Source organism: Aspergillus pseudoviridinutans, assembly GCF_018340605.1.
Source record: "Aspergillus pseudoviridinutans IFM 55266 DNA, scaffold_2, whole genome shotgun sequence".
In the NCBI taxonomy this organism is placed as follows: Eukaryota; Fungi; Ascomycota; class Eurotiomycetes; order Eurotiales; family Aspergillaceae; genus Aspergillus; species Aspergillus pseudoviridinutans.
The window spans coordinates 3,753,908-3,767,457 of record NW_025091282.1 but is presented as its reverse complement, the minus strand read 5'-3'; the positions used below and the strand labels follow the sequence as shown (position 1 = coordinate 3,767,457).

The window sequence follows — 13,550 nt, the reverse complement described above, 5'->3', positions numbered from 1 at the left end:
GTATTTGTTGGCCCTCTGGTGAGCAAATACTGATACTTAGCAGCACGTGTCATTAGACTTCCAGCTGCCATGGGTGTGCTCAAGGAGGTGGACGCTGACTCTTCCGCTCTACACCTCTGGCAACAGCCTACGTGTCGGATTCTTCTTTGTCGACTGGAGTTATACACATGTAAGCGCAGTCACATGGATTAAATCTCGGAATAGTCTATGGCACGCATTTTCAGATGACTCGTTCCAGGCTGCCTGATTATTTGAAGGAGAAAGGCTGGAAAACTCATGCTGATCTTATTGATGGCCGGTTTCAAGTCCTTGCGAACACCGAGTCACGGTACTTTGACTGTTTGTCAACCGCACCATACTACCAAGAAGCATTCAACAAAACCATGACGCTTTCCGTTCCCCAGCGGAGCCAAAGTTAGTTTGGCTTCTTCACAGTTGAACAGAAATTGCGGGCGCAACAGCATTCTGATGTACTCCCGGTCGACGTAGACCACCGGTGCCCAGGGCAGAGACCTTATTCAAGGACAGATTCCCCACGCTTTTGGCAAAGCTTGTCCTGCAAGATCTGCCCAATATCGTCAAAGGAGCCATAGATCTACATTCCGGAATCCACATCCAAGAGTATGATCTCCACGAGATCAACCTGTTAAGAGCGCAAGGGCATACTACTTACGCCGGACCGCACGACCGGCCAGACAAGCAAGTCAGAACCTAATACCTGACAGTAATGTGCCCTTGCTGTCTGCGATGGTCGACCTCAGCATGATGGTCTCGTTCGCAGCCTCGTAACGGACAAAAACGCGTCTCACAGCGTTGTTGAACGAAGCTGGGTTGAAATAATCAAGGCTTGGAAGTTGGATGCCGCCCGGAGCTGTCGCGGACAACGTATTGGAGGCTAGAATTAGGCTCGAGTCAGACTGAAGGCTTGATTCGCGTCCTTTGCATGATATGTTTCAATGCTACAAGTAATGTGTGACTAGCGCATCAGCCACAAAGAACCACAAAAACTCCAAACAGTGGAATCGTTCTCTTGTGATGATCAGAAAGATTTTTGTGGCTTAGTCTTGGTTGTCTGGTTCTTCTTCTCCTTTCGAGTTAGTTGTGGACTTGTGGATGACTTGGGCTCCACAGGCCACATGCAGAACCCATCCTTTTCTTCTGCAGAAGATATCTAAGTCCCATGATGAAATATTTGTTCACCTCCTTAGAGACCCAAAAGCATAACACAATCACTCTGAGAACATAGAATGTAAGACAAAACAAAAGGGCCAATGTCGAATTTGAATAACGCGAAATGCAACCCACCTACGTCAACAATAATACTACCTTAGCAAGATTCTGTACTTGGTCGAAGGTGGACCAGATAGGGACTAAGAGACGTGCATGACGCGGCCCTCATTCAATTTACCAGCGTTCCAACCAAAACATCGAATCGGATCGCGAATCGCACGGACATTAGTCCACTATGCATCGCATTTTGTCTTGAATTGCCGTGTATTATTAGTACAGATGATACAGATAGTAGGCTATATATTGCGCGATTCTAACTATGATGTCCAATTGCTGCACTTCCCTGAGGAACATACGTAAGCCTGTGACAGAACGTTACGGATGTGGAAGAATAGGAGTAAAAGGCAGGATGTGGCTGTAGTAGTGTAATGTACTACTGAGTTGTGCTGTAGTAGAACAGTGTAGTGGAAGCATAGATAGGTAAAACAGGTGCACAGTAGAACAAGAAATTGCTAACAATCCTTTGCAGATGAGTACTCGTTCATAAATCATGACAATGACACTGATCTCACGAGGTCTCAAATTTTAAGGTCAACCGCCATCGAATGATCGATCAGCATTACCTCCTGCCAAGGCGCGGCAGGGCTGGCACTTGGCATGTTGGAACTACGGAAGCAGGAGACTAGCCTAGAATTTTATCAATTAACAGCGCCGTGGAATTCTATGGGGATCGTCACTGCGTCAATTAATAGAAACAGGGCCATGAGTTCTGCGGTAAGTTAGCACGCGACTGGTGCAATAAGGACGACGTAAGATTAGGCAGTAGGTCCCAAGTCTCATACGGTAGTCTCTATGGTTTATGAAGCTTTAATTACTCGTCATGGAGTGAAGTTTCTCAAAGATCTTTCGAGTTTCCAAGTAGATTGAGATACTAGACTACCATCTCCATCGCCATTGGGACTGTCGATCCTTGATTCTTTGCAGGTTCCATTCTTCTTATCATCACTGCAGAATTCTTTTTCTTTCTGATGCGGTCCTTTCTGTAATAGTCTACACTATTCTAATCACGCACTTCGAGACTCAGGCGACCCATATCGGCTTCTTACCTGCCTCCTGATATCAGTCCCCCGACGAAGTCGTCATTGTCAAACATTCACATTTCCGCCCTTTTCCGTTTCAACGGTGCAACACCACCATCGCCTGATATTATTTGTTCCATTATTCCTATACATCCTTAGGAGTATGCTGTCCTCTCAGTGATTAAATCCGAATCAGTCGCCCCATCATCCCTGCATGCGCTATGCATCTATTCTCAACAACTTTCCTTCTCTATCTCCATGGATTACTTCTCGCGCTGGTGGCTTTGGGTAGCGCCGACTCCTATGTCAATTTCATGACTGTTAGAGCCCAGTTTCTCAAGGATTACAGTGGGAAGGGAGGTGAACCGGGAAAGAAATATTTCAGTAAGTGTCCCTTCTTGGCGTCTTACATGGTGCTTTCTTTTATCTATCTGGATATGTATATATTTCTCTTTCTTCGGGATAGCGCTAACGCTTTATTAGAGGAGTCTCAGTATGTCTAGAAATTGCACAAAGTTCTATTCTCCGAAAATTGCTGACTGACCTCGCAGCTTTCATTATCACTATGACGGACGGTGAGCTAGTTCGCAGTCCGCCGACTCGAGCGCTTGTCTGACGATTCCACAGATTCGCCGATGGACCCCTCCCTGAGGAAGACACAGTACCACATTTGGCAGCACTCATGCAGACATATCTGTCGACAATGGCGGATCTTGGTGCGGAGACTTGGATAATGCATGGAACTCTTCTGGCGTGGTGGTGGAACCAGAAGGTTGGGATCCCGGTCCCATGGTCTTATGAAACAGGCAACGGGGGAACATAACGCTGACTTGCGTTCAGATTTTTCCATGGGACAACGACCTTGACGTCCAGGTTACCGAGCCGACAATACACTTCCTCGCCGAATATTACAACATGACCGAGCATCATTTCGAACTTCCGGGTGTCGACGGCGGGCGAAACTACCTTCTCGAAATCAACCCGCAATATGTGGTTCGAACCACCGAGGACGAAGCGAACGTTATTGACGCGAGGTGGATCGACACCTCTTCGGGGCTTTTCATTGATATAACTGCAGTGCGCAAGGATGACGAGTTGAGAAAGGAGGGTCATCCAGGCGCTCTCATGTGCAAGGATGGCCACCGATTCGATGTAAGTGGCTGCGGTACAAGGGTAACACGAGATGAATAGCTTACCGCTTTCTAGGAGTCTGATATCTTCCCACTTCGGAATAGTTACTTTGAGGAATTTCCGGTCAAAGTCCCCTACAAGTACACCGATCTCCTTGTGGAAGAATACGGCTCCAAGTCATTGACTACTGTTGACTTTCAGGGGTGGGTATTTGAAGCTTTGCCATTGGGTTCTTAACTGACTTGCCATCTCCCTAGCCACCATTTCAACGAGGAGACCAAGACCTGGGAACAAACTAAGTTAGTACTAGTCCTGAGCTGGCTGTTTGACATAGCTCGCTAATATCTCAATTGCCAGAAAAAAACGAGGACTTTCACGGCAGCGAAAATCCATCACTCTCCCCAAGCGAACTACGCCGCTTCCCTATCGTTTAACATGAGCTTACCGAAAGCTCAGAAATGAACTTACTAACCCGTAATCATGTATATTTCTTCCACTTGGTTTACGATAACGACCCCTCGATTCCTCCTTTTTTACATCTCCCGGTTGCATAATCTGGCGTTCCATTTCTCTCCGAAAGACCTTTGGTACACAAATTTGTGCTTCGCATTATATGCGCCATACCCGTGGTTGAATTTTTTGGGCGACTCTCGCATTGACGCTGCATGAAAATCTTCCGTGAGCATTTCCCTTTCTCGAGCCTTACCGTCTCATGGGACGCAGTCGATATCATTTTAATCTACTCAATGTGTATAACATTGAATGGCATGTGATGTATATACTGGGTGTATATATGAGCAAATATAGAGCACGCAATCTTCAGATATTACTGTGGTAGTGTACTACATCGCAGACCTCAAATGCGAAGCAAGATCAAATACGACGAGAAGTTACCGGAAGGATTGACACAGCTGAAACTGTCGTTCCGCTGGACCTAATTCTTGGAGGACGAGAATATGATTGCCGGAAGAAAATAGACACTCGGTATTTTCCGAGAAGATCATCCAGTCTAGTCATGGTGACTCATAACTTCATAAGTCCATAACGTCAAAGCTCATAACCCTGAAAGCTTTTTTTAGCACGTGCGCGAAAGTTGCTATGGTGGCAGCAGCTGATTGCGTAACGTGTCCGAATGTTCCATGGAGAAGTCATCTGATAACTCTACAGCGATGACTGTGCTAATTCTTGTTTTTTTATCTGATCCGATGGCAGTGCGGTTTGAGTTTCGTACAGGTATTCAACTATCATATGCACCTCGATTGTGAACCCGAGATTGTTTGGATTGTGACGTCAGTCAATCAGCATGCTTTAGAGCTATCTCAGGCATCAACATTACTACACAATCAAAGGGATAGTAAACTTCTTTGGGTCCAGGTGGACAGGCTCGTATCTCTCTTTCAGAATACACCCAATAATCCTTTAAGCGGTCCACGGAAGATTTATCAAAAGATGTCTTACATACATCGTATTAATAATGTAGCAAGGTTGGCAGCCACTGACAGGCCCAGGGACCATCGATGAGGAGCCTGGACCTACGCCTCAGGCCGCCAATGACCAACGCCATCGCCTGTCCCCACTATGAGTCGATGACCGAAGATCCAACTCAAAAGGAAAAAAGCCAAATGCCTAGGAAGATTTATATGACAATGAGGACTCAGAATCGCGATCAACTTTTTGCCTATGATTAGCTTTCCTCAGTCTCTATATTCTCAATACCTGGATAAGCCTCCATTCTCCGCGCTGCTGGGAATGTAGCACCGATCTCAACCATTCTCCATCCTCCGTCATGTCATTCCCGCCCATCGAATCTGTTTCATCTGCAAATCAGCCTCTCTCATCTCAGTCTTTGTCAAACAACCCCTTTGGATATCCTAAAAGCACTTTAGTCGACCATGTAGCCAACCCTGGTACCCACACCGCGCATGACCCTCCCAGCAGTCGCAGCTGTGTGACTTGTCGGAGAAGAAAAGTCCGCTGTAATAAGAGGACGCCGTGTTCCAATTGTGTCAAGGCAGGTATTGAATGTGTCTTTCCCCCACCAGGAAGGGCGCCTCGCAAGACGAAGAGACCTCAGGATGCCGAGCTCTTGTCCCGTTTGAGACGGCTTGAGGGAGTCATTGAGCATCTCAGCGGGAAGAAGCCAGGAGCTGCGGAGCCATTGTCCACGGTATCTTCGCCCTCGCAACAGGAACCTGGACCCGCGTCTCCCCAAGAAGGTAGACAGACGACACCTCAGACGCAAAGCGCGGACACCGGGAAATGTCCGTTCGTTCTAGACTCTGATCCGCAGGCTGCTAAGCCTCGGAACCTGGAACATGAGTTTGGACGGCTGGTCATCGACGAAGGACGTAGTCGATATGTTAGCAACCGGCTGTGGGCAAGTTTGGGGGATGAGGTGAGCACTTTTGCCTCAGTTCACTATCTTTTGTGCTGACGGTCGTGGCTAGATTGAGGAACTGCAAGATATTTTGGACCCTTCATTGTCAGAAGAGGAAGATTATCCTTCGCCTGAATCCTCGTCGACTATGTCCACTAATCACGACGGGTTTCTCTTCGGATACTATTCTCTTTCCCATTCGCTTCGCAGTTACCATCCCCCGCCGTCCAAAATTCCAGTGTTGTGGGATATCTACCTGGATAACATTGCGCCGCTTATACCTATGTTCCATAAGCCCACCGTACAAAAGCTTCTTACGGATGCCGCCCAGAATCCGAACGTCCTGGACAAGAATACCGAAGCCTTGATCCTTTCGATCTACTATGTTACTATAGTCAGCATGTCACCTGAACAATGCTTCTCGGTTCTGGGCGACGATCGTGATACGGCGGTAACGCGTTATCGGTTTGCAGTCGAGCAGGCATTGTCCAAAGCTGGTCTCCTTAATACGCAAAGCCTGATGCTGTTGCAAGCTGCTGTACTCTTTCTGATTGGTGTACGGCGTGAGGATGACACTAAATTTGTCTGGACCATGACGGCGGTGGTTCTGCGCCTGGCCCAAGGTATCGGCCTCCATCGGGACGGAACCAACTTTGGCTTGAAGCCGTTTGAAACTGAAATGCGCCGGCGACTGTGGTGGCATATCTGCTTGCTCGATATCAGATCTGCCGAAGAGCATGGTACTGATGCGCAAATTCATGACAGGATGTATGATACTCGCCTTCCGCTGAATATCAACGACGATGATATCACGCCCGATATGCAGCAGCCACCCGAGGAGCGTGTAGGTTTCACAGAAATGACCTTTTGCTTAGTTCGTTGCGAGATCACTGCCGCTCTCAAGAGGGTCAGCTATATGTGTCCAACCGGTCTTCCTCACTCCGAGAACGCACAACGACCCGCGGATTCTTGTGGGAAGTTGATTCAGGAGGTCAACAAACGGATTGAGGAGCGATATACCCGGCATTGTGACATGAATGTACCAGTGCAATGGGTCTGCGCCACCGTTGCTCGTCTGATTTTGGCCAAGCTCTGGCTCATAGTTCATCATCCTATGACTCGACAAAATCCAGCGGCTAGCAATTTGACCATAGCGTCTCGGGAGAATTTGTTTGTCACCTCGGTCGAGGTTGCAGAGTTCACTCGGCTGCTGGGTCAAGATCAGACCACTTCCAAATGGAGCTGGCTTTTTGTGACAAATATGCAATGGCACTTGATTGCCTTTGTGTTGTCGGAGCTTTGCGTTCGCCCACTCAGCCCACTCACTGATCGTGCCTGGGAGGTGGTGAGTTCATTGTATGAGACATGGGGCCATACTACAAAGCATAGGAAGGGAATGCTTTGGCGGCCGCTTTCCCGGTTGATGAAGCGCGTGGCTGCCTTCCGAGAGCAGCAGCAGCGGCAGCAGCAGGGCGTACAGAACAGGCCCGATCCCAGCTCTGCTCCGAACCTATCCACACCTTATGACATTGGTGTCTGGCAGAATGCTGTGCAGCCTTCCCTGGCGGATGGTGTTCCTCAAATTCGAGACCCTCCGGTCCCTGGGAGTGCTCAACCCACAGACCAGCCTGTCGCTGGACCGAATTTCGATACCGAAATCGTGGCCGGGCTCTTCCCCAATGTCAGCTGGCCGGCCCTGCCGAATTCTCAAAGCATGACAGCAGAAGACCCATTGAGTACAGCCGCAGCGGTCGGGATATCAGAAAATTTCATGGATCCTACCACGACAAGCCAAGATCCTGCTCTTCTTCAACACAACTGGGAAGCGTGGGATCAAGTGATGCGCGACTTTCAGATGGATGTTCAAGAAGCGCAAACAAGCCATCCACTAGGCAACATTTCAGATTGGCTTGCTTGACCAACGTGTACCGTTGAATCTTGATAGCTATCTTACCACAACTCTCTACTCATTGGCCCTGGAGGCCCATGCAGTGTTACTTAAGGACGCATTCGACTTTTCCTTGATGGACAAAGCATTCTTCTCGGCGACCTTATAGTGAAGAATCTCATCTCTCTTACGACCGTGGACTCTCTTCTCTTAACGACTTACTATGAACTCTCAACTCCTCATGATGAACGACGTATGATTTGGCTGGTCCACATCTTGGACTCTGCTGTTATATTCAGGTGCTTGGTGTCGGGGCAATTGACGGCACGCCCTCTGTCGCAGGGATATGGGAGTTTTACGCTACTCCAATTCCTGGCGACGTATCTGACCGTTGAGCGGTCTGAGTGTGTATATTATAATGCAAATTGTATAGTATAGGTGTATGCATATATGGCAAGCTTGCGATAATATTCATACAGATGTCAATGTAATCTGCCATTCCCACCGCCCGTACCTCAAAGTGACTTCAATACTCCTCTGATCATATCAATTGATCACGTGACACTACAACGGAACTAAGCAGGCTACGTAATCAACAGTCGGTGGAGCACAGGTATGGCCTTAGTATGTCCTCTATCGGGTTGTGTACACAGTAGCTTCATCTGCATTTCTCAACCGGGGCTTCGACATCGAAACTTCAACTCCAAGTCACGCCGCATCATTCTGCCAACTCTTCTATCCTGAACGTTCCTCAATTCGACCCTGATTCAATTGACCAGCATGCCTCCTAAACGAACACAACCCCCCAGCTCCTCCTCCCTCTCCTCCGGCCCAGCAGTCCTATCCTCTAATTCCTCTATATACCAAATCGCCCAGCACATATGGCAGCAGTACCTCACCACAACGTCTCAGCGCACCATGATGCTTGACGCTTTCATGGTGTTCCTTCTTTTTGTCGGCGCCGTGCAATTCCTGTATTGCGTTTTGGCTGGAAACTACGTAGGACCTGTTCCCATTCCCCTCGGAATACAGATTGAGATGGGGATGCTGACGAGTGATGGGTCGATAGCCCTTTAATGCCTTTCTAAGCGGGTTCTGCGCCGCGGTCGGCCAGTTCGTGCTTACGGCTAGTTTGCGCATGCAGACGAGTAGCGACCAGAAGGGTGGAAACAGTAAGCCCAGTTCGAAGGGGAAGAATGCGCGATTTGTTGCGGTAGGAGGTGGGGAGGAGCAGGGTGCGGTGTCTCATGAGAGGTGAGTCTTGTTTTTGGGCTTTTTATGTTGGATGCTAGGAATAAGTGAGATGAGGATTGCCGACTGACTGTTATGCTGCTGGTAGGGCGTTTGCGGATTACATCTTCGGGAGCTTGATTCTGCACTTTTTCTGTATCAACTTCATCAATTGAGTGCGGGCTGTTGGTGGCGAGATATTCGGTAGAGTTTGGAAGGATACCGGTAGTTCTTGTTGTCGGCTTGCGAGACGGAAGGCCGTTTGTCTTCGCTTCTTCAGGGCCTGCGTGGTACTTTGTAGTGCTTCACCAGGATACATTATGAGAGTGTACTTTATTGGCCTTGGCCAAGGCCATTTTATACTGCAGGGTCGAGAGAAAAGTGCTACTGATGGCTGGATACCCAATAGCTGCACCTGAATGGCATTGCATTCTATCTATGGATAGAGTTCAGAGCCCGCTCTTTTAATGAACTCCTCTAAATTTGTACATCGGGTATATGTCTATGCTTGAATATGATGCTAAAATGCTCGTCCGGGTTTCCTTTTGATCTGTGGCTTCTTAACCACGGATCCTCCCCCACTTGCTCCATTGGTGCCGTTTCTCGTGCTCGAAGATGCGGACACACCGCCAATTCTTCGTGCGCCTGTAACAAGTGGACGTCGCACAACAGATCCCGCCTCTACTTCCTTCTTGCGTCTGGAGGGATCATTGCGCTCCTGCTCTCGTAGCTTCTCGGCCGCGGCGCGCTCCCGGTCGGCGGCCATCTGGGTCTCGATCTCCATGCGTCGATTGAATTCCTGTTCGGTGACGCGACGTTCTCGCTGGGAATAGCCTTTCTCCTTGACGGAGTAGAAGACACCGCCAAGTTCGGCGAGCCACTACATTCTCGAGGTTAGCCTTTGCTGTTTCACTGTTTCAGATGAAGATGGATCAACTTACGTGTGGATCCACTGCAGTCACAGTCGACATATACTCCTTGCTTGTCAAGATCAATTCATGGTAGACCACGTATTCTGGCACATAACCTAGGCCATACAGAGCGCTCGTGGGGTGAAGCTGCATGGTCACGCTTGTCCGGAGGTTGATGAACTCGCCAATACCCTTAACCTTGGCCGCTTGGTGATAGAAGCCGGAGCAGATGCACTTGCGGATCACGTCCCAGTCTGTCCCACAGCTTACAAGCCGCATCTTCTGAACTGTCATAATATCATGAAGTTGCTCGCGTACCTCCTTAGCCCGTCGCAGAGCCTTGGGGTGAAGGAAGTGTTTGATACACCATCCATCGGAGTAACCATTGGATTTCCATTGCGTGTAAACGTGAAGAAGAGTCAAGTGATCAGACTCCGGAACGAAAAATTTCTCGCGCGCTGCATCTGACTCTTCTTGTCGCTCCTTTGGACGATAGAAGACACTAGGAACCGAGAGCATGGAAACGATCGTCAGCATCTCCTCGCTGCACCCGTATTCCTCGGACGCCGTAATGAGCAGTTTAGCGAGCGGAGGATCCATGGGGAACGGAGTCATAGCGCGACCTAGCGGGGTTAGGTCGCCCAGATTATCCAACGCGCCCAACGACCAGAGTTCAAAAAGAGATGTCGAAATGGTCTCCTGCGGCGGTGGGTCCATGAAATCAAAATCCAAGAGATCCTTCACTCCAAGTGATTTGAGAAGCAAAACAGTGTTTGAAAGACTTGTCCGCTGAATTTCCGGTATCGTTTGAATATATAGTTCATTCTTGTAGGCCGACTCGGTATACAAACGGTACGCCTTTCCAGGCCCCGTGCGACCTGCTCGGCCGGAGCGTTGATTCGCATTGGCTTGAGAGATAGGTGTGATCTGGAGCGTATCCATACCCATGCGTGGATTGTATACTTTCAGTTTTGAGTATCCTGAATCCACCACAAACATGATCCCATCAACCGTCAGACTCGTTTCGGCAATGTTCGTGGCAACGATGACTTTCCGGACGCCAGGAGGGGCCCGTTCAAAAATCTTCGCCTGCTGCTCTGCTGGCATCTGACTGTATATCGGTAATATGCTAAGCTTCGGCGGATCATTAAGCATCTTCAGTCGCTCGTCGATCAACTCGCACGTTGCTTCAATATCTTCCTGACCTGTCATGAAGACAAGTATGTCTCCGGGTCCCTGCGAGACATGAATTGCCAAGACCTGCTTGACTGCACTGTCGACGTAGTCCTCGCACGGGGTACGGGAGAAGTGAAGATCCACTGGGAAAGTTCGTCCAGGAATGATAAACTCGGGGGCACCACCGAAGAACCGAGAAAAGCGTTCTGAATTCATGGTGGCTGAGGTGACAATTAGCTTCAAATCTCTTCGACGCGCCAACACCTTCTTTAAAAGGCCCATCAGAACATCGGTATTCAAAGCTCTTTCGTGCGCTTCATCCATGATGATGCAAGAATACTTGTCCAGATCCGGCTGAACCAACGATTCTCGCAGAAGGACACCGTCAGTCATATACTTGATGACTGTATCTTTGCTGGTGCAATCCTCAAATCGAATAGCATAACCAACTTCGGCGCCAAGATCCACTTCCATCTCTTCACTCACACGTTTCGCAACGCTCATAGCAGCCACTCGCCGAGGTTGCGTGCAGCCAATTATGCCGTATTTTGAGTATCCGTCCTCGTGAAGAAATTGTGTCAGTTGAGTCGTTTTTCCAGATCCTGTCTCACCAACCACCACGATCACTTGATTATCTCGTATGACTCGTAATAATTCCTCTCGCACGGCGAATGCTGGCAGGTATTCCCTCTGTTCGCGAAGCGTCTTGCTCTTGCTGAAAGAGCTTTGTCCGCCTCCATCCTTTTTCAGGTGCTGGGCAAACTTGTTCCCGCTTCTATAAGTATCCTCGATGGGCATGGCAACAGCGCTGTCGCCTTCATCTTCCTTGACACCCATGATATTTCCCAGCGCCGTGCCCGCCATTGTCGTTGCCTCCTGCGCTTGCTTCTGACGCTCCCGTTGCTGACGCCGGTCTCGAACGACCTTGCTCCCTTTGCGGCTGAACACGGCCATATCGCTCTGCGGATCGCGGACGGCTGAGATAGGCTCCAGTTGCTTGGTAAAAATCGTGCGCCCGTCCAGGAACGGCGGTCGCAGATCGTGGACGAGTAAATGGACTCGAGTACCTTCTTCATCTTCTGGTAGAAAGTCGCCTTCAAAATCGCGCCGTTGCGCGACTCCAGACGTGAGCATCCGGTTTGTTTCCCAGTTGTCGATGTCCTTGCGCTTCGCATCGCGCAGGTGTGGCGGAAGGTTGGAGCTCTTCAGCCTTTTGGCTGGAGGCATTCCGTCGGACGCCATGGTGGAATAACACCTAGAAGAACTCAAACAAATCCTTCAACCGGGTCAAATTGATTTTTGAAATAACATAGAGTGGCACAGGAATGGCCACCAGGTGCTTGCTTCGAGCCAGGTGCTAGGCAAAGTGTAGAGGTTCTGATAAACTGCGGAGTGGATTATCGCCGACGCGGCAAACGGTGCAAACAAATTGCCATCCACGTCACGTGCCTTAATCTATGGAGGGGCCAGAGAAGGTCATGAGATAAAGATACAATGAAAATAGCCTTTTCGAAAGCGCAATTAGAGATTAAGACTAAAATATTAGATAACTTAGTGAGACTGAACCGGGGTTCTGTCCAGACCGCAGCCTGGCTGTCCCTCGTAGACGCAGCTTGAGGAAAAAGTGAGTTAGTCTGCTTCTCCGCGCAGCGGAAATCGAGCGACGACGCCCCGCATCGCATCTTGAGCTTTACAACAACAGAGTCACAGCATCGGATATCAGAAAATGGCCAGTCAGGCGCAAATAAATCCCAAGAAGCAGCAGGGTATGCTGATGTGTTCTCATCTCATTTCACGTAGTGACGAAGGCTAATATGAAGCAGAGCTTCAGCTTCAATATACAAACTTCAAGAATACACTCACGCAGATGGCTCAAAAGATTGGCGACATCGAGCAGGAAGCAGAGGAGCATAAGTACTTTTTACTTCCCATTTCTAGACTGCTAGCAGTAGTGACCTTTACTAGGCTTGTCATTGAGACACTCGAACCCCTCCCTCAGGACCGCAAGTGCTTCCGAATGGTAAACGGAGTTTTGGTCGAGCGAACAGTCCAGGATGTGCTTCCTGCACTCAAGACAAACTCAGATGGTTTGAAGCAGGTGCTTGACGAACTTGTGAAGCAATATCAGAGCAAACAGTCCGAGTTGGACGATTGGAAAGTTAGTTTGCCAAAGCCAGGAAATCATGCTAATTGTTTGATGACTGACGTCTTTTCACAATAGAAAAAGAACAACATCCAGGTTGTACAACCATGATTAACAAAAACGCTTCCCTCTTTTCTTGTGACGGCAGTCCGAAATACCCCTCCATACTCTTCAATCCTTCTATCGGTCTTGGTGTCCGTGATCTCCTTTTGCGACTATGAGCGGGAATCGGAATCGAAAAGGCGTTAACGGGAGCCCCGAGTGACTGCATTGAGCGTATCCGAGCCATCTTCCTTGTGACTTGACCAGACTTATACTTGATCATTTTCTCGAAGAGTTGAAATTTGTTTCTTGCCGTTGGTCCGCTATCTGTCGATTGATACGA

At 48.9% G+C, this 13,550-nt stretch overlaps 5 protein-coding genes across 5 annotated transcripts; 4 read left to right on the top strand and 1 right to left on the bottom strand.

The window, feature by feature from the left end:
* Positions 1 to 2,530: 2,530 nt before the first annotated feature.
* Asppvi_003371 (putative mannosylphosphorylation protein (Mnn4)) lies at positions 2,531 to 3,879 on the top strand (the record flags this gene model as incomplete). The annotated part of the gene is made up of 8 exons (XM_043299336.1): positions 2,531 to 2,693; positions 2,793 to 2,802; positions 2,861 to 2,884; positions 2,937 to 3,081; positions 3,150 to 3,461; positions 3,516 to 3,643; positions 3,698 to 3,739; positions 3,798 to 3,879. 8 exons carry the CDS (start codon positions 2,531 to 2,533, stop codon positions 3,877 to 3,879), a joined length of 906 nt encoding a protein of 301 aa, XP_043155271.1.
* Positions 3,880 to 5,226: 1,347 nt separating this feature from the next.
* Asppvi_003370 (putative C6 transcription factor) lies at positions 5,227 to 7,735 on the top strand (the record flags this gene model as incomplete). Its single annotated transcript, XM_043299335.1, has 2 exons — positions 5,227 to 5,835; positions 5,888 to 7,735. The coding sequence occupies 2 exons, from the start codon at positions 5,227 to 5,229 to the stop codon at positions 7,733 to 7,735; spliced, it is 2,457 nt and encodes an 818-aa protein (XP_043155270.1).
* Positions 7,736 to 8,485: 750 nt separating this feature from the next.
* Positions 8,486 to 8,963, top strand: Asppvi_003369 (putative oligosaccharyl transferase subunit Dad1; the record flags this gene model as incomplete). The annotated part of the gene is made up of 2 exons (XM_043299334.1): positions 8,486 to 8,704; positions 8,775 to 8,963. 2 exons carry the CDS (start codon positions 8,486 to 8,488, stop codon positions 8,961 to 8,963), a joined length of 408 nt encoding a protein of 135 aa, XP_043155269.1.
* Positions 8,964 to 9,455: 492 nt separating this feature from the next.
* On the bottom strand, positions 9,456 to 12,264 carry Asppvi_003368 (putative mRNA splicing factor RNA helicase (Prp16); the record flags this gene model as incomplete). The annotated part of the gene is made up of 2 exons (XM_043299333.1): positions 9,456 to 9,815; positions 9,877 to 12,264. The coding sequence occupies 2 exons, from the start codon at positions 12,262 to 12,264 to the stop codon at positions 9,456 to 9,458; spliced, it is 2,748 nt and encodes a 915-aa protein (XP_043155268.1).
* A 484-nt stretch (positions 12,265 to 12,748) lies between these two features.
* Positions 12,749 to 13,276, top strand: Asppvi_003367 (putative prefoldin subunit 2; the record flags this gene model as incomplete). The annotated part of the gene is made up of 4 exons (XM_043299332.1): positions 12,749 to 12,788; positions 12,846 to 12,936; positions 12,988 to 13,180; positions 13,244 to 13,276. 4 exons carry the CDS (start codon positions 12,749 to 12,751, stop codon positions 13,274 to 13,276), a joined length of 357 nt encoding a protein of 118 aa, XP_043155267.1.
* Between the last annotated feature and the right edge of the window lie 274 nt (positions 13,277 to 13,550).